The 21,055-nt window shown below is 35.6% G+C and overlaps 1 protein-coding gene across 6 annotated transcripts in view; it reads right to left on the bottom strand.

Moving 5' to 3' along the window:
• The window catches only part of LOC127836160 (acetylcholinesterase-like), a 69,553-nt gene that overhangs the window by 9,541 nt on the left and 38,957 nt on the right, over positions 1–21,055 (bottom strand). For 2 of the 6 annotated variants that reach the window (XM_052362590.1, XM_052362589.1), the window contains exons 1-4: positions 5,756–5,997; positions 4,588–4,667; positions 2,650–4,261; positions 1,286–1,479 (exon numbers count right to left, since the gene is read on the bottom strand). In XM_052362590.1, the coding sequence (XP_052218550.1) occupies positions 1,286–1,479; positions 2,650–4,223 (1,768 nt within the window). In that variant the 5' untranslated portion in view covers positions 4,224–4,261; positions 4,588–4,667; positions 5,756–5,997. Of the gene's footprint in view, positions 1–1,285; positions 1,480–2,649; positions 4,262–4,583; positions 4,668–5,755; positions 5,998–21,055 lie in introns of those variants that run through there. The other 4 variants (XM_052362593.1, XM_052362592.1, XM_052362595.1 and 1 more) reach the window with 3 other exon arrangements.

Here is a 21,055-nt window from a genome sequence, read left to right as displayed (position 1 = left end):
TTTGATATAAACGAGATTCGGTGCGGCCACAGCAATCAAAGATACGTAAACGACCACCTTTAGAAAAACGAAGAACGGTAAACATATTAAGAGTGACGTGCATGTAGGGTCAAGTCCAGTTAAGTGTCAAAAACATTGTGGAGTCTTTTGACACCCGATGTGTTATCATAAACAAAGCGGTCAGTTAATTAGTCAACTGGACACCCGCGGTAATTGTTTGTGAGCTGTGGCCTTTGAGATTTCGGTCATCCTGGGTTATGTGCTGTTTTTGAGATGTTTATCATTTACCATGAAAGACAAGGGGATGTTGTAGTTGAGAAGCAAAGGTTAACGTTTGATAGGAAGACTTATAGTTGGCGGTAACAGCGCGAACAAACGATAGTTGAACAACACGCAGAACCAATGCTTATTATTTTATTAATGTGAAAGTTTGCAAGTTCACGTACATAAAATTAAAAATTACCATGCGAGCTCTTCATTTAAAACCATTAAAACCATACTAGGCTGCTTAATGACGCGATATTTCGGTAATTTAATTTAAAGAAAACGTTCTGTATATTTAATTGAAAATGCATTCGTTATTATGGATTTGTCATGTGATTCTTATTAAGTTCCAATAGTTCTAAATGGTATGAGTATACATTTAAATTGGAGGAAGCAGAATATATTAAGTAAAGTTGGAAGAAAACTATCATTCGCAGTTTAGTGTGTTGTAAAGCGGCAACATTAGCAACGGTATAAGTACACAGGTTAAAAAGCAAAAAAATCAATCTTTTGTTAATGGCTGAAAGCGACCAGTTCACAAAAAAACACTTTTCATTAATGTCACATCTGGATAGCAAACGAAACGATTTTACAATAGGAGTAACTCTTATGATGTCGTCGAAATATTATTTAAAAAATGCATGACTTTATTTATATACAGTAAAATGTAGACGTAATAATAGAAATCTGCCTGATAGAGTGGCAAACTTCGCTAAATCAGTTAAAGAACTCATTAAGTACTAGTTTATATATTGCCGATAAAGCTTTATTGTTCTATGGTGACAGTTTTTAGATCACCTGAGCAAAACGGGGTTTTGATCACTAAGTTTTAAACGGTCGACCAGTCGGGAGCCTTCTTCATTGCCTCATTTTCAAAATTTGGAAGAACATTTGTTTCAAATATGATCATCTCGATACATTTTCTTTGTTTCTCTGGTGAGTTTATTATTATTTTTATATACGACACATTAATAAATGTATTCACCTTTGAACTGGCCCCTTTACGAAAACTTTTTTGTACCTGTTTTTAAAACCAGTTCCGGGAGGTAGTGCCGCCAAAATGCGCATTCGTTGGCACGTGACCCGCGGCCGATAGCACGTGACTTGTCCACGCGGTTGATGAGCTCTGGTCGCAGAATGAGGTGTTCACGTGTCACGTTGTTGAAAAGCGGCCACTCGTCCATGCTGACGTGACCTGGCCGTCGGTTTGGATCCCTGGAAAAGAGAGGCGGAATCCGTGTAAATGTAAAGCCTGTAAAGTTGAAATTCGGATCGCCATATATTTGGGCAAAAAACACCATTAAATAACTAAGTACAAACAACGCTGAACCATTTTTATTCACCATGGTGTAAAATTTTATTAAAATAATAACGGTTGATGGCGTATTGTTTTTAAATTAGTTTAAATGTTCAGCTTTGTTTGTATCTCTAAACTGGTGGATTTTTTTTTAACATTTAGCACTTATAGCAGTTAGCTTACACTCTTTTGTGAATGTTGTTTAACACTCTAAACAAAATTTCTGCGACGAGAAAATTGTATCGAACGAGCTGCGTTTTTTCAAACCTATTGCCATATATAAATTTAATTAACTGCTTGATTACAGAATGCCTCGTTAAAATACGCTCTATCCGAATTAAATATTAAAATGATCACTTAAATAAATATAATAATTTTCCGTACAATATCAGCCTCGACTTTCTTCCTGTCAGAAAAAGCTTCGAGAATGTTATAAACAAATTTAAAAATATACAGTCAAGTCACCTATAATTGACTTGAATGCAGCCTCAATCTCTATCTCTTTTTTCTTGTTTCGCATTAGCGTCTTTAAGGCCCGCGAACGATGCAGCATGCAATTTACTTATCACGATAGTGGTAATGAAGACATCCCTCGATTCGGTTATTGCGAAGAATTTGTGAATAATAATGCAATCAAGAAGTTATTTATTTTTATGATATTTTACACGGAACGGGCATCTTTCTCAGACAATTTCGCATGATATGCCGTCGGGTTATTAACTTGTGCTCTACTAACTTCTTATTTTGGTATGTGCATTCATCTCTGGCACGACTTAGAACATAAAATAGTTCCGCATCTTGTCTTTTTCCGAATAAAAAGGGCTAGATCGGGAAATGTTTATGATGGGCACATTTTCCAAAAATAATAAAACATGTACACCTTATACAATCATTGCAAAAGGCAACAATCAACACTTCCTTCTAAAATATTAGCGTCTTCACACCGAAATTATTAACGTGTTTTTTCGTTAATTTTATATATGGAAAAATACGTATTAATAGTGTGCAGCATGGGGAAAGATAAAGATTGATAATATTTGTTCCATGGTTTATATTTATATTTTCATAAATAATATAACACTGCTTACCCAGTTTTTGCAAAATTGGTCCAATATCGCATAATTTTCCGCGAGAATGTAACCTCCTCGTGTGTGTAGCCCTTGCTTATGTTCTCCGGTTCGCCAAACACGAAGTTGATCTCGTCTCCATGCAGCACGCCCATCCAGTTTGGCCAGAGGTGGACGCTAGAGCGGTGCTCAAAAACGTAATAGTAGACACTACTTCCAGCCTCCGATGTGAGCAGTGCAAAGTCCACGGTGGGGCAGATGAAGTTGAAATCTCCCACCGCCATATCTAATTGCCAGGCGTTCATCGCCTGGTCGTTGGGGTTGAGCCAATTTCGGTACTGGAACTTAATAGCCTCCTTGCCGAAGGAGTTGAGTTCTTTCGGGTAAAATGGGTGATAGGAAAACAAATCGTCCAATTGACGATCGAATTCGTTTTGCGTGAATTTGGGCTCCGAGTCTTTATTAAAGTAGTTTCCGTTGCTGTAGTATAAAAGCCAGTAAAATGCCTCGTTTGTATTGTGGCCCAATAAAACTGGACATTTTTTGAAATTTTTGGATTTGATAGATTTTTCAGGCGCCTCCGTTAAGAAGGACCCGTCAACTATGGGAACAAAGGGGAACCTTACAACGCCAAAATCTGTAATTCCTTCCCAGTCGCTATATGTTATATTCAACGCCGGCACACCTCGAAGACATTCTATAATGTCCGGTACTTCAAGGAAATTGCTAAAATTGCCGCAGTTAAGGCTCTTTGCGAGTTTCCTTGATCTATTCTTAGCTTCCTTATCCGAGAGAATCGCCCATGCGGCGTGGGGTGCACCACTCTGTAAAATCACTTTGTGGAACTTTCCCAGACTCAGCGGAGACAGCATATGCATTCCAACACTAACAGCGCCCGCGCTCTCGCCAAACAACGTCACAGAGCGCGGGTTGCCGCCGAAGTTATGAATATCCTGTTGCACCCAATCTAAGGCAAGCACCTGATCAAACAAACCAGCGTTTCCCGGCGCCTCTGGGTGGTACATGGCCAGAAACCCAAGTGAGCCCAGTCGGTACTGTATAGTCACAATAATAATGTCGTTTTCCGCCGCCAGGTAGCGTCCATCATACACGTCAAGCACTGCTGAGCCGGCGTAGAAGCCGCCGCCGAAGATCCACACCATGACGTCCTTGCCGTAAACCGAATGTCCGTTATTCGGTGTATTCGGCACGTACACGTTAAGATACAAACAATCCTCACTGACATTGGTGTTTGGAAGCCACACTTGAGCTCCTTCAAAATTTGGAAAAACATGGTCTGACGTAGGCTGAAAACAGGCGTTCGGGCGCACCGTCGCGTTCAGCAACCCCGTCCAATGGTCAACAGGGACTGGGTGCCTAAAGCGGAGATTGCCCAGCGGGGGTTTTGCATAGGGGATACCGTAATAAATGTCAACTTCTGCTGTGCCAACTTTCATACGCAGGCCCTGCACTTTCCCTTTCGTTGTTTGCTTGATGGGGCCGTAGCCTTGTGAGTTGGTTCCCGAGATGACGAAGAATGCGAGCATCAACCACGCGGTGTCACAGCCAAGTCCAATCATGATAGACAGCAGCATTGTCGAGGACAGAGCAGTGTCAGCCTTGCTCGATGGCCCTGGAATCATATAAAAGATGCTTTATCAATATAGTTGAGCCGTGCTCTGTTAAAAGGGGTTTAATGCGTGCGCGTAGTGTCGTCCAAGATTAGCCTATGCAGTCCGCATGGGGGTTATCAGGGACGACACTTCCCGCCTTATCTTGATTTTTGCTAAAAAGGGACTTTCTATAAACAAAAGATCTAGATGTATATTTCTTTACCTCCTCAAAAGAATTGACACTGGAAGTATTGCAAGTGTTTAATGAACGTTTGTCAATAAAGGCATTAAGGAACGCCGAAAAATACAAATCTGAAAGTGCTTCCCTTCATTTAAACTTACTTACATTTGGTCGACGGATATTAGTCAGAGGCCTCGTCCAAGAAAAAGCAACCGGGATATGCCGATTATTCGATGCATGTCAATCTGAAAGTAAATGCACAATTGTTATTAAATGACGCAAGATGGTTAACAAGGCCCTTGATCGCTTGCCAGCGATCAACAAGACCGGTCACTGATATGTCGCTTCCGGTCACTATTGTGTCGCTTCCGGTCACTTTTATGTCGCATCCGGTCACTGTTATGTCGCTTCCGGTCACTGTTATGTCGCTTCCGGTCACTGTTATGTCGCCTTCCTGTCACTGTAATGTCGCTTCAACCCCGGAATGTTTCTTTTTCACAAGGACTTATAGTTACAAAAGCACAGAATAGATTCGTTGATAGTAGTATACTAAAACCGAATTCAACTAGAGGAATCCACCGAAGACGTATGTGGAGTTATTTTAAGATCCCATCAACGGTATCTGAGCTTTAAAATAAAATATAATTGAGCATCGCTCTGTGAAAAGGAGGTTTAATGCATGTGCGTTAAGAGTCGTCCCAGGCTAATCAGGGACGACACTTTCCGTCTAAATACAATTTTTGCTAAGAAGTGAGTTTCTTGAAACGAATAATATCACAAAAGTGGAAATTTCATCCCTGATTAGACTGTGTGGACTGCACAGGCTAATCTGGGACGACATTTTACGCACATGCAATAAATCCCCTTTTCACATATGACGACTCAATTACATACACAGTACATGTATTATGTACAGGTCGTGCGTTTTAATCTGTAGATATACACATCAGTCAAAGACATTCGAAGAAATTCGCCACAGTACTGTCAGTACTGCCAGGATTAACAGAAATGCAAATGTACCCCACTGTTGCGCATTTATAATAATAATATGAAGAATAAAAATAACAATAATCATCATTTTTTTTAAATAAATATGATTATTATCATTATAATTATTTATTATTATTATCATTATAATTATTATAATAATTATTATTATTATTATTATTATTGTTATTATTATTATTATTATTATTATTATTATAGTAATAACAATGATTATCATTCTTATATGTTCAAATATTGATTTTCGTTTACATTTACTAACAGCAACAGGCACAACAAATTCATATTTTTATAGTACTACAGCATGAAAGCGCCACTAGTCACTTACTGTGTTGTGTTTATCAAATAAATCAATCCTGCATCACGTACACAACACTCTCTTTCACCAAAATCTTAATGCCAATGTACCGTATTAGCAATCTGCAATCCAGTAAATGCCATAATTATGCTGAGAAAAACTCAGCACAATTTACAAATAAGCTCACCTCTCAAAGTTTGTTACAACACTGTTTACATTGTTTACAAATAAACAGCAATTATATTTCTAACAGACGTCAATAGTTCGTTCTGTGTTATGCTACGTTACAGTGAAAGTTACAGAAGTTCGTTCAGGTTAACACGGGTTCTTCACTTCGTTACTAAAATAACTACAATATGTTGCACTTCTGATTGTTTGAAAAGCGAACTTACAATATAAGTTATTTTATAACAAATTCAGAAGTCATGCGCGTAATAATTTGCTTAATTCTAAACATATTAATATATCCCATATTCGTTAATATTAACTCCTTTTTCAACCTGGTTAATGAGGTTATTCGCATACATTCTCTTAAATTCTGTTGTATCGCAATTCCACTCCCGTGTTACGAGTTCGTCATTCAATAACAGTGCTTAGACATGTTCCATCTACCTGGAAAATTTGGCAACCTTGCTGAGGTCAGGTCCTAACAACGTATTGCGGTTATTCTTATTCAATTATACAAAATGAAAGCATGATTTGTTTACAAATTCAATCATTTAAATTACTTTGCTTCTGAATTTATTGTTTTCATTCTAAGACATTCACAAGTGTATGTTTTACTCAGAATCAAATCAATTATGTGAAGATTTATTTTACAGTTGGTATATTGCTAACATGGGGATTCTAAACATCATTTCATCTTAATAACGTGTCATAAAAAGTTAAACCTTCTTTTCGGTAACATCTTATTTAAAAAATATGAATAAAAACTTCTCCCATTTCAACTAAAGATATAATAAATCCATCACAATGCCTTGAGGTATTGGTATCTTGGAGCATAGGTTTGGTAATACGAGCTGAGCAAGATAAGACGCATGCCTTATCTAAAAAAGTACACTTTATCATTGTTATTGATTATATATTTTCAAATTTTATGTAACGCAAAAGTCGAGTTTAAACCTAGTATATTCATACGCTTAAGAAAATAAGTCACAATATAAATAAATGTATTGTGCCGCCACGGTTAACATGTCAACATATTAACCTACATCGAGGAAGCAAAATCAAATTTCTATTAAAAAACGAACATACTCTCAAGAGCAAGAAGCTATCGATGCTAAAAGACCGTTTATTTAAAGCATCGTATGACACATAACAATCCCAAATTCGCCATTCTCGAAATAAAAATAATCTTGTAATCGCTTGAACTATTTCCAACGCACTGAAATAACGTTGGCGACATTCGCAAGTCTACTTAACAGATGTAAACCGCTTAAATAGCATCGGCAACACCACGCGACACCGCAAGACATCAAACATTTAAAACGCCCCCTAAGTAATGTAGACAACCCTCCCTCCACTGGGACCCAGCCTCACTACAACGAAGCAGCTCTTGAACAACACCTCAGTGGAGTGTAACCTAAAATGACGAATTGCTTTGATTGAACTTGACAATTTGACATTTGTAATGAAATCTGACTACAAGCCTCCCTCCCACAACCCTCTGAATTATTAATACTGTTTCCACAGTGGGCTAATGTGGTTTAAGTCAATTCTCAATTTCTTCCCTTCGTGAACTATTTTTGTCAAGGAAACGACGTGGATTGCACGAGATCTTGTATGACTATATGTGCATGAAAAGTGTATCGCTGAGAGATGATGGATGCTGTCTACTTTTTAACGGCATTATGGTTTAACGTGTGTGTATTCATGAAGTTGGATGCAGTCTTCTTTACAACCGCCTGGATGACAGTATGGTCTAAAGTGTTTGTATTCATGTATTAAGCTTTATCATTTTATGGTCAATAAATGCAAAAACGTATCTAAATAATTAAATTTAAATAACGAAAATAAATTTAGTCGCAATATTAAGTTTGTTTTATTTTAATCCCATAAAAATAATACATTTCAATTAGTATTGCTCGACATACGGATTCAGTAGGATTCAAACTCAAACTTAAATCAAAGTACTGACAGTACTGGTGTGACGATGCTTTTGAAGAGGATGGATATAAAAACTTCAATTTCAGTTTATCTACATCAACACAATTGTGTATCTGGGTTCGAAAATTTTGTGTACGAAAAAAATTGGGTACAAAAAATTTGGGTAAGAAAAATGCTAAAAAAATGAGTACAAAAATAAATTTGGGTACGAAAAAAATTTGGGTACGTAAAAATGGGTACGAACAAATGGGTACGGAAAAAATGGGTACGAAAAAATTGGGTACGAAAAATTTTGGGTACGAAATTTTTTTTGAGGGGTACGGGGAAGTAGTACCTGTGGGGAACTTGACCCATTCAGCGAAACTGGGAGGCGGGTTACATCCTCGATCAAATATAAAAATAACTGCATTTGGGGTTTTCCCAGCGTCACAGCATGTGAAGTGCCACCTGGCAGTTTCGTGTCTGGTTCCTGTCCCGAACCTCTCGATAAATGTGAAAGAGGACGAGAACCAAGCTGCCTTAACCTTTATCATTGAGAATCAGCGAGGTATGCCGATTGAGATAATTTAGCTAACTCAATCGGACTGCCTCGGTGTTCAACATAGGTCGCCATAGTGAAGTTTATTTTACATGGTATTTTAACTTAGACGAGCTGCTTCGCTGAAGCAGCATCGTCAAAAACCTTACATTTATTATAATGTTCATTCTTGACCATTTACATTTTAGTACTAGCAAGTCTAGTACTATATTTATTGCCGACTATAACTTCTACGAACAGTTAAACGGGAAAACTTGTTGTTGAATTCATAATATTAAAAAGAGTTGAAGCAGAGCCATTTTAATTGATACGTGTCTAATTGTTAGAAAAAACGTGACTTGCCGTAATTACATAAGTTTTGGGAAACTCTAAGTTTTGGGTCACTATCTTTTTTAGCTCAGATAATTATATTGTTAACTCTAATGTTTCGATTATTCAGATTTTTCCTTAATTTTTATTTTTGAGCGAAGCTCACAAATAATGCAGACGCAATTTTGAAAATCAGTATGGATCAGTATGGGCTTAGCTACGGCAGGAACCGTAACCCGCGACTGCCTGTGTGGATAACTCCAGTAAACTTTAGCAGACGATAATGCTAAAAGCGTCTGCTTTAATCACCGCATCTACCTGTTCTCACTGGTAAAGTACATAGAGTGTATTTAACAACTTGTAGTAAGACAACATTGGCCAGTCTAGTGTTTATCATTGAAATATGTACATATTGGCTTCTTTTAGTGAAAACGGGGCTTAAAAGCCGGATCTCACTTGCTTGATTTTGCGCTGGTAAAATATTAACCAACATTAACTAGTAGGCTGGGTTAATCTGCCAGTGATTTGCTGCTTACATTAGAGTGTTTATAAATAGAAACAAGTGTTTGAGCAGACAGCATTTGATATACTGTTGAATCTGTATTTGCATGTAAACTTGATTTGAGTCATTCGCTACCTACTGGCTGAGAGAAGTTCATAACCTTTCAAGTGACCGGTGCATAGCATTTACATGGAAATTTGAATTTCAAGCAGACAACAAAAAACTTTTTCTGTAAGTCAACAACTATATAACTTTCAACCACCAAATTACACATACATATTGTTTGTATACAAAAGAATATGTATGCCAAATTTCATTGGAAAATATTAAATACAAACTTAAACATTATGAAAATAATCATTTTTGTTTTCTGCTGTTAACACACCAGTGTACAACTGAAAAGAAGACATTTTGTGAGTTTGCGGCCCTTGTACACTGCTTCTCTGGTGTTTAATGCATGTCAAATAAGATTAGCCTGTGCACACTGATTAGCTGTATCTTTGATTTGAAAATAAACCCACACATCTCGACATGTGTTTTAAGACAAACTCTTTATAAATTTGAATGGGTTGTGATCATTTCAAACTTGCGATATAAAAAGCTGTAACATTTTTTTGAAAACTGAGTTGCGTCTAAGATTATACAACAGCGAACAAATGCAGTGCCTTCAGCGCTTTGATTAATTTTCAGGTTGCACTTTATCAAAATTCGTCCTATTCGCCGCGTTGATCCATTGACACATCGCACTGGTGGTTTTACAAGCGGACATCGCTAATGAAACCTGGCAGATGATTGCCAACAGTCAGTTGACCGTTGCATTTGTTTTGGGTCGAAAGGCATGTATACCTGACATGCGGCGGAAAATGAATGCAGCCTCGGGCGTTGAAGGACTTCATTAACTATGAAATACACACACAGACGATAGATATAGTTAAGCCCGAAAGCTTAATGTTGATGTTGAGATGAAATGATCGCTGTAACGAACCACGACAATTTCACTTGATATATTCACAGTTTTGTAAACTTTCGTGAGCAACTTCTGTTCTCAATTAGTTCCAATTATGATTATACTTTTTGTATTTTGAAAGATCATACTAAAGAATAAAAAGAGCGAATCTCTTTTACTTTGTGGTCATTGTTCGACTCACGGGTATCAATCTGTAAACAGCATCAAATATATGCAATAATTTAAAATTAAATGAAAACATATCTTGAATTTGTTGATATTTCTCGACGGGGTACTTTACAAGTCTTTATACAAATGAATACCCTATCTTCGTTTCAATATATTTTCTTAAAAAGTGTTTTAAGTTTTTTGATACTGACTTCTCGAAATATGTTTCTGGATCCTAATTTTCGGACAAAATCTAATTACCCTTATTCGTCCGAAAACGTAAAGTTATTACGGTGTGAGTTAAAATCGTTATTTAACAAAATACCTCTAGAAGGCAGTTTGATTTTTTGAAAACGATATGGCGTTTTTGATGTCAAACGCGCTGCTTCAAATATCAATACGAGTTACAGGTCTGGATTCAAAGTATAGTTTACTGTTATCCATGTTCAGCGGTGTTCCTTTTTTCAATGCAATTATCTTCTTCACGATATATTACCATCTAAGCTTTATTAACATATGTTTAAATACGATGCCATTTACGTCATTTTACCATCGGCAGCACGATTATTATCACAATCCACATTGCAGGAATCATCAACTAGTAATTATCATCATCATCAGTATCGTCATTATTATCAGTAGGAAGAAATAATGACGAAGATGAGAATGACGTTTATTATGAAAAAATGATGGTATAAAGAAACGTAACATTAATGAAGAAGATGATTGGACAAATAAACATAACATTTATGAAAAAAGATTATGACGTGCACAAAGAACATAATTTTATATATTTGTAGGAGATGACGGAATAAACAAACATAGCATTAAAAAAGTATATGGTAGGATAAATAAGCATACCATTTATGAAGAATAAGATTGGATTAACAAACACATTATTTATGAAAGAGATGAGATGATGCATACTATTCATGAAGATTAGGATTTTATAAACAAACATTATACTTATATTATTAAGGAGATAATGATTTCACAAACATAACATACATAACTAATACCAGACGCATCATTTGAATAAATGTAATTTGTACAAATTAAGACATTATATTGTATTCAACTATATAATCGAAAACTCAGTGCGTACCTTTGCAAAGTATTGAAATTAAATCCACAAGTAAAATCAAGATATGCTCTTAAATGGATAATAATATAATTTGAGATTACTTTTATCAATACTTATTATACAAAACAATTGATCAAATAGTTCACTACACTTCGTAACAATCGCATGTGCAATGAATCTTGAATTTAGATTAGCGTACATCTACAATAGCATTTAACCTTGCGCATCACTTAATTGCTACCATTGGCCGGGTTAAATGTCAGCGGGCAGAAACAAAGCGGTTATGGATGAATTTATCATTTAAGATGTTTAAGATGTTAAGATGTTATATCGCTGTTTTTAAGTATGTAGATCGAGAACACAATTATACTAAAAACTGCAATATATAAACAGCGCCTCAAGAAAACTTTTAAAAAAATATTTGCACTTCAATCGTAAACAGTACTTTGTCTTAGCAAAGTCAAAGAAAATGTGCATCGGTGTATAGCATAGAAGTAAAGAAAAACACACGAAACAAACTTATTTAATAAATTATTCAGCGATTGTATAAACGCATCAAACTCTACAACTATGACTGCATAAGCCATTTGAAAAATAACAGATCTAAACAATATCATTTATAAAAAGGGAGACTTGAAATATTACACGATGGCTTCTGCTTAATGAAATGTTTGCCTCTCTGTTCCGAAATGATACAATAAGTTACTGAAATAAAACATTCATTTTCAATCTTATTGAGTAATCGTGTACGAAGCATCCTATGCGGAATGATTAAACTATTCATTGGTATTTTTGTTTGTAATATTACTAGCAACACGTTTAAGTTATAAATTAAATTATATGTTCATATAATAATCTATTTTTTCTGTTTGTTCTGCTGCAATTCAAACCAAATATACATTAAAAGTTAATAAACATTTATATTACAAATAAAGCCGATGAAAAACCTCTTTTAATGTCTGCTCTTTAAATCTTGTATACTGAGCATGCACCTTACAATGTTTGTACTGAACCATGTGCTCTTTGTAACAGTTACCTATTAAATCTTGTATACTCTTCATGCACCTTTCAATGTTCGTGCTGAACCATGTGCTTTTTGTAACAGTTGCCTATTAAATCTTGTATACTGATCATGCACCTTACAATGTTTGTGCTGAAACATGTGCTCTTCGTAAGAGTTGCCTATTAAATCTTGTATACTGATCATGCACCTTACAAATTTGCGCTGAACTATGTGCTCTTTGTAACAGTTTCTTATTAAATCTTGTATACTGAGCATGCACCTTACAATGTTTGTGCTGAACCATGTGCTCTTTGTAACAGTTGCCTATTAAATCTTGTATACTCTTCATGCACCTTACAATGTTTGTGCTGAACCATGTGCTCTTTGTAACAGTTGCCTATTAAATCTTGTATACTCTTCATGCACCTTACAATGTTTGCGCTGAACCATGTGCTCTTTGTAACAGTTGCCTATTAAATCTTGTATACTCTTCATGCACCTTACAATGTTTGCGCTGAACCATGTGCTCTTTGTAACAGTGCCTATTAAATCTTGTATACTGATCATGCACCTTACAATGTTTGTGCTGAACCATGTGCTCTTTGTAACAGTTGCCTATTAAATCTTGTATACTGATCATGCACATTACAATGTTTGTGCTGAACCATGTGCTCTTGGTAACAGTTGCCTAATTGGACAGGAATGAAAAAGGCACGACCGTGGCATCTGCTATTGTAATTGGTGTAACATGTGTGGATATGCTTTTCTTGTTTGTACATTCCGAAAACCGAACAATAAATGCGATACAATAAAAACAATGAGGGAAAAAGAATGTGCCCAAACCAATCGCATTTTGCTAGTGGATAAAAAAAGCTGAACACATGGATAAACGATAATTATAACTTGTAAATCGCTAATCTTGAAATAAACAACGAAAGAAAATTATTTTTTAAATATATTTGCTGTATTTATTGTTTGTCAGTTGTAGTGCCTTCAAACAATACTTAGTCGAATTCGGAAGTAACTATTTGAAAATAAATCTGAGCACTAAACAGCTTGCAAACATATCGGCATATATTTTCATGAAATAAGCCCTAATGATCAACACTTTGAAACTGACGGCTGTGTTATTAAGCTGCTAATTTAGTCCAAAGAACCACATATAATACCATGCCGTTTGAGACTGTGACGTCAAAGGACGTGTCATTAAGTCGGACATTCTGCTGGAAGGCAAGATGATGCACAGTGGGCCATTTATACATAAGTAGTAGTCAGATGTACCTTTCTCACAATGATACCGTTAACGTGAATAGTGACTTATCATTATAATAGAATATTGCAAGATTTCAAACGAAGACCTGTTATAAAGAAACTACTATTGTAACATATATTTATTTGATCATCACTTATGCAATGCAGCCATTAATACATTGTTTAATTAAACTTCGTAAACACTCGCGTTTGCAATCAACAATCTGGTACGACTACTACTTCTACTGCTACTGCTGCTGCTGCTGCTGCTTCTACTACTACTACTACTACTGCTACTACTACTTCTACAACTACTACTACTACTACTACTACTACTACTACTACTACTACTACTACTACTACTACTACTACTATTACTACTACTACTACTACTACTACTACTACTACTACTACTACTACTACTACTACTACTTCTACGTCTACTACTACTACTACTACTACTTCTACTACTACTACTACTACTACTACTACTACTACTACTACTACTACTACTACTTCTACTACTACTACTACTACCTACTACTACTACTACTACTACTACTACTACTACTACTACTACTACTACTACTACTACTACTACTACTACTACTACTACTGCTACTACTACTACTACTACTACTACTACTACTACTTCTACTACTACTACCACTACTACTACTACTACTACTACTACTACTACTACTACTACTACTACTACTACTACTACTGCTACTACTACTACTACTACTACTACTACTACTACTACTTCTACAACAACTACTACTACTACTACTACTACTACTACTACTACTACTACTACTACTACTACTACTACTACTACTACTATACAACTACTACTAGTCCTACCTCTTCCATTACTTATACAACTCAGAATTTATCCTTGTAGTAATTCGTAAAGTTGAAACATATTCATAAATCAAATACATTTTAGGATTGACTGTTGTTGTCCTGATAATTCACTCAGATTCTCTGGAGTTTAGTTGCTTCGAAAAACCACAGTGTAATGCGTTCTTCATTTCATAACAGGGCTAAGTTTTTTTTCATGTACCTGGCAAATTTAACATCCTAATTTAGGCCAGGTTCTAACATCCTAATTTAGGTCAGGTTCTAACATCCTAATTTAGGTCAGGTTCTAACATCCTAATTTAGGTCAGGTTCTAACATCCTAATTTAGGTCAGGTTCTAACATCCTAATTTAGGTCAGGTTCTAACATCCTAATTTAGGTCAGGTTCTAACATCCTAATTTAGGTCAGGTTCTAACATCCTAATTTAGGTCAGGTTCTAACATCCTAATTTAGGTCAGGTTCTAACATCCTAATTTAGGTCAGGTTCTAACAACGTATTTCGGTTGTCCTTATTCCATTTTACGGGATGAAAAGATGATTTTGTTTTCATTTACAAAACAAATCGTTTATGTATTTGTTCTTCCGAGTGTATTGCTTTGATTCGAAGGCGTACACATTTGTTTGTTTCTCGTGACCAAAGAAATTATCAGGAGGCAGAGGATACCACTTTTTAAGTCGTAAATTGCTTATAAGGAAGATTTAAACATCAATTAATCTGTAAAACGTATTATACTTATATATAAACGTTTCTTATGCGTAGCTGTTATACTAATAAAGCATTGATTCAAACAACATTGAATTACTGAAAATTAAATAATAGAAAGATAAAGCTGTATATAATAAATTGATGTCTAGGTAGTTTATAGTATAGGTGTGTTAACATGAAAGTAGCAAAATCATACTTATTTCTTAGCTAAAATAGTATTGTTATTCAAAGTTTATGTAACGCAATATTATTATTTAAATCTAGTTAATTACTACGATAAAAAACGAAAGCTGCATTAATAGTTTTATATTTTGCCACGAAGAAACATATACAACATTAATTCGTGAGGAAGCAACATCAAATGTTCTTGTCAAACACGAAAGCACTTCTACCGTGGACAATCCTATGAAAGTAACAGGACCGTCTTTTTAAATCATCGTTAGACACCAAGCAATCCTGAATATTCACTTCTCGCATCCAAAATAGTACAAAGCTATAAAATAGCATCTGGCGTAAACACGCGACATCGCAAGTCAACTTAACAGTTTAAAACCACTACAATAGCATCGGATAACACCATGCAACACCGCAAGACGTCAAACACATAAAACGCTTCTGATGTAATGAAGTCACCCATTGCTCCGCCGGGACCATGTCCCGATACAACACAGCAGCTCCTTGGTATCAATCATGTGTTATGTCACCTTGATGACGAATAGTTTTCATTGAAGCTGAAAATTGGACATTTGTAATGAAATCTGACAATTAGCCGCCCTCCAACATCCCTCTCAATTATTAATGCTGTTTCCATATAGGTCTTATCTGGTTAAAGCAATGTCTGCATTTCTTGCTTTTCACGGTCTGCCTTATTAAACGATGTCGACTACAAGTGCATGACTACATGTGCATGAAAAGGTTATTGCTGAACGATGATGGATGCAGTCTTCTTTATAACCGCATCGATGACATTATGGTATGAAGTATGTGTATTCATGTATCAAATAGGTATATCGTCGATGTGGCCACAAAATGCAAAAACGTATTTACATAAAAAGAATTGATAATGAATATATGGATTTAGAGGCAATATACAGTTTGTATTATTTTATCGCTGTCAAAAAATAAAGTATAATTATTATTCCTCGATAGAAGGCTTCAGTGGGATTCAAACTTTTGCATAAAATATATGGGCCGTGCTCTGTGAAAAAGGGGTTTAATGCATGTGCGTAAAGTGTGGCTCCATATTCGCCTGTGCAGTCCCTGATTAGCCGGTGCGGACCCATTTCAAATCGTTCCCGTAAAATATTAGCCTCATTATACTTATCATCCGTGACAAGTTTCTAGTACAGGTTAGTATTAGCCTGTATGCTATTATATGTATATATATTCTACAAATTCTATCAGTTTTTGCATGAAAATTGTAGCGGGAAATTTTGTTAAAAGCATTATTTGCAAGAGCTCAATTAGAGCCATATGAATTGATAATTTTCTAATTGTAGGCACAATTGTGACTTGCCGTTATTGCACTAGATTTTCGGACACTCTTATATTTCGGACACCCTAAATGTATCCCCGAAAATTATACGTTTAACTCTTAGTTGTCTATGACCCATATTTCTCCTAATATTAATGACTTGTAATTTTCGGACAGCTGCACTTTATCTAAATGCTTCTTTTTCGCGTATATCCGTTGACCAATCCATCGCACAAATGGTTTTACAACCATACAACGGTCATTCAGCGTTGCAGTTACATTTGCTCTATGTGGGTTCAAATGCGTGTATATCTGATAACGGTATATAATTAATGCAGCCTCAGGACCTCATAAACTTCGCAATATAAACTCATGCGCTAGAAAAAGTTTCACCGCAAAGCTCAATGTGGTTATTCAGTTGAAATTATCGTGGTTAAGAAACAACAAGTTCTACTTAATATATCCACAATCCTCGTTTGAATCATTTCGAGAAACTCTGTTTGCTCTATTAGTGCATATTATGAATGTTCTAATTCAGCCTCGCTTTGTGAAAAGGGGTTAAATGCATGTGAGTAAAGTGTCGTCCCAGATTAGTCTGTTCAATGTGCACAGGCTAATCAGGGACGACACATTCCGCCTAAATTGTATTTTTTGCTAAAAAATGTATTTTTAAAACTGTATTTTTGAATTGCTGTAAACGAAAAATACCATACAAGCGGAACGTGTCGTCCCTGATTAGCCTGTGCGGACTTCACAGGCTTATCCTGGACGACACTTTACGCACATACACTAGACCCCATTTTCACAGAGCACGGCCCAATTGCTTTTCGAGGGCCATACTACAGAATATTAAAAGCTCATATGTGTACTTGGTGGTCATTTGTCAACAATGTGCTATAAGTAATGGAAAACAACATCAAACATATGGAATAGTTTTTAATTAATTGCACACACGTCGGTAAGTATTAAATACTTCACGATGTGGTACGTAATAGCCCATTCTATCGTTTTGTTAAGAGTCGTCATATAGATGAATACCCCTACATCATTGCAGTATGTGTTTTTTGGAAAAAGACGTCTTCCAAAAAAATATGTACATTTTCGGACATAAAACAATGTAAGTGTTTATGCGTCCACAAAATAAACGTAATTACGGTATGTAATAAATAAGAATTAAACAGAATACCTCTTGAAAGCACTTTTTTAATAGAATGAAGTTTTTGATGTCATGTACGTCCCTTTAAATATCAATAAGAGTAAACAAAAATAGTTAACTGTTTTCCGCTCAGCTGTGCTATTTTTTGTATAAACATCTGTTACGTAAAATACCATGCACGCCATATCAAAGCCTGTTTGTATACATTTTCATGATCATCATCAGCAGCTGTGGCAGTAACTGTATCACAAACGGTATCATAATCACAAAATCAGAACATTATTGCAGACATTATCATCATAAACATTATTGCAATCATTATCAGCACAAACATAATTGAAATCATTATCATCACAAACATAATTGAAATCATTATCATCACAAACATAATTGAAATCATTATCATCACAAACATAATTGAAATCATTATCATCACAAACATAATTGCAATCATCAGCATCAAAATATCATAATCATCATAACAACATGAAGAGGACTCGATTACACCGATTACAAATGAGATGATGTGATAAATTAGATACATAGTTATGATGAATATCATTGGATAAAACATCATATCTCCAGCACTAATACCAGAATCTGCATTGAACAATTTATTTTTGGCCGAGCTTTGTAAAAAAGGGGTTTAGTGCATGTGCGTAAAGTATCGTCCCAGATTAGCCTGTGCAGTCCACACAGGCTTATCAGGGACGAAACACTCCGCATTAACTGATTTTTTTCTCTGAAAAAAATCTTTAAACGAAAAATATAATAAAAGCGGAAAAGGATATCCATGATTATCCCACGCGGACTGAACAGGCTTATCTTTGACGACACTTTACGTACATGCATTAAACCCTCTTTTCACAGAGCACGACTCATGTGAATTGCCAAAATTAATGCATTACATTGTATTAAACTGTCTAATCAAATACATAATGCTTACCTTGACAAAGGTAATAAAATTAAATCCAACAGTTCAATTACAATACGATTTTCCATAGGCGAACGGATTAGAAATAAATCCTTGTTTTTGACTAATGTTGTCACAATGATATAATTGGCGATTTATTTAATCATAACTGATCCAACGAAGCCATTGGTCAAATATTTGCCAATACTGCGTAAACGCTCAAGTGAGAACAGTTTCTTGTATCCTCGTGAACGTTTGTCAACAATAAAACTGTAATCAGGTGAACGTTTATCTACAATAGCTCTGTATTCAGGTGAACGTATATCTACAATAGCACTGTATTCAGGTGAACGTAAAGCAATTGGGCCGTGCTCTGTGAACAGTTTCGTGGATTCCCGTGAACGTATGTCTACAATAACACTGTAATCAGGTGAACGTATTTCTACAATAGCACTGTATTTAGGTGAACGTATATCTACAATAGCACTGTACTCAGGTGAACGTACATCTACAATAGCACTGTATTCGGATTAACTTATATCTACAATAAAACTGTGTTCGGATTAACGTATATCTACAGTAGCACTGTATTCGGGTGAACATAAATCTACCAACGCATTGACCCTACGCATCAATTTATTCTTACAATTGTTAGTTTAAAGTCATCGGTCACTAACATACCAGTTATGTTTTTACAGAATACAAGATCCTACCATTTTAAGATGATTATCGCTGACTTATATTCAGATCGAGAACACAATTGTTTTCATAACATTATACGTAAAACAAATTAATCAACGATCACAGCAATCGGACAGACGTATAAAACTCTTCACCTCATAACCTGGCCGAAAGAACACACTTTTATGTCCCCCACCACCATAGTTGGGGACATATTGTTTTGCCGTGAATGTTGGTTTGTTGGTTTGTTTGTTTGTTGGTTTGTTGGTTTGCGTCAAAATTCAACATTTGCCATAATTTTTGCAATATTAAAGATAGCAACTTGATATTTGGCATGCATGTGTATCTCATGGAGCTGCACATTTTGAGTGGTGAAATGTCAAAGTCAATGTCATATTTCAATGTCAAAGGTCAAATATATGGGTCAAAATCGCTCATTCAATATACACTTTTGAAATATTGAAGATAGCAACTTGATATTTGGCATGCATGTGTATCTCATGGAGCTGCACAATTTTAGTGGTGAAAGGTCAAGGTCATCCTTCAAGGTCAAAGGTCAAATACATGGGGGGGGGACATAGTGTTTCACAAACACATCTTGTTTAACCTTGTTTAATAGGCGTGCACACAGTATGATAGAAGAATTGAGTAACTTCTTATTCTTTTTAATGTGGTATATAACTAAAAACCAGTATAAGTTAAAATTAAATAACATTTCATTAAGTCATTGTATATTTCATTTTTGTTCTGCTGCAATTAGAATAAAACAAACATAACCAATTAATTACCATATATTTATCAAATATTGCATATAAACAAACTCAGAATTTCTTTCCTTCAAATATTGTATAAAGTTCATGCAACTCTTACTCTTTGGGCTTACATGAACCGTATGCTCTTTGTAATAGATGCCTAATTGGACATGAATGAAAACGCCACGACCTTTGAATCTGCTATTGTAATTGGTGTAACATGTGTGGATATGCTTTCAAAAGAATCCTATCGGATGAAGTTCGTAACAGAAACGTTGTTTGTTTGTACAATACGAAATAACATGTTATACAATGAACGTTTTAAGGTCAAAAATTCGTTTTTATACCAATTACAATGGCATTTTGCTAGTGTATAAAAAGGTTGAATACATGTTGAAACGATAATTCTAAGGTGTCACTCGTTTATCTAGAAAAATAAAAAAAAATAAGGATACATTGAAACTTGTCAATAAGAACCCAAAGAAATAATCGCCATATATATGTGTCGCGTTCTGAGAAAACTGGGCATAATGCCTGTGCGTAAAGTGTCGTACCAGATTAGCCTGTGCAGTCCGCTCAGGCTAATCAGGGACGACACTTTCCGTCTGAACTTGATTTTCGGTAAGAAGGGACTTCCATGAAACTAAAAATACCATAAAAGCGGAAAGTGTCGTCCCTGATTAGCCTGTACGGACTGTACAGGCTAATCTGGTACGTCATTTTACGCCCAAGCATTATGCCCAGTTTTCTCAGAACGCGACTCATATGAAATTACCTGTAATGCCCTCCACACTGCACTTGACAGCCGTAATATGAAGCTTTTAATTTACTTCAAACAATCGCTCATAACCTCGTGCTGTTTAAGGCTGTGACA

This window comes from Dreissena polymorpha, chromosome 6, assembly GCF_020536995.1.
Source record: "Dreissena polymorpha isolate Duluth1 chromosome 6, UMN_Dpol_1.0, whole genome shotgun sequence".
In the NCBI taxonomy this organism is placed as follows: Eukaryota; Metazoa; Mollusca; class Bivalvia; order Myida; family Dreissenidae; genus Dreissena; species Dreissena polymorpha.
The sequence above is the reverse complement of the archived record's forward strand: the minus strand, read 5'-3'. Positions and strand labels throughout refer to the sequence as shown.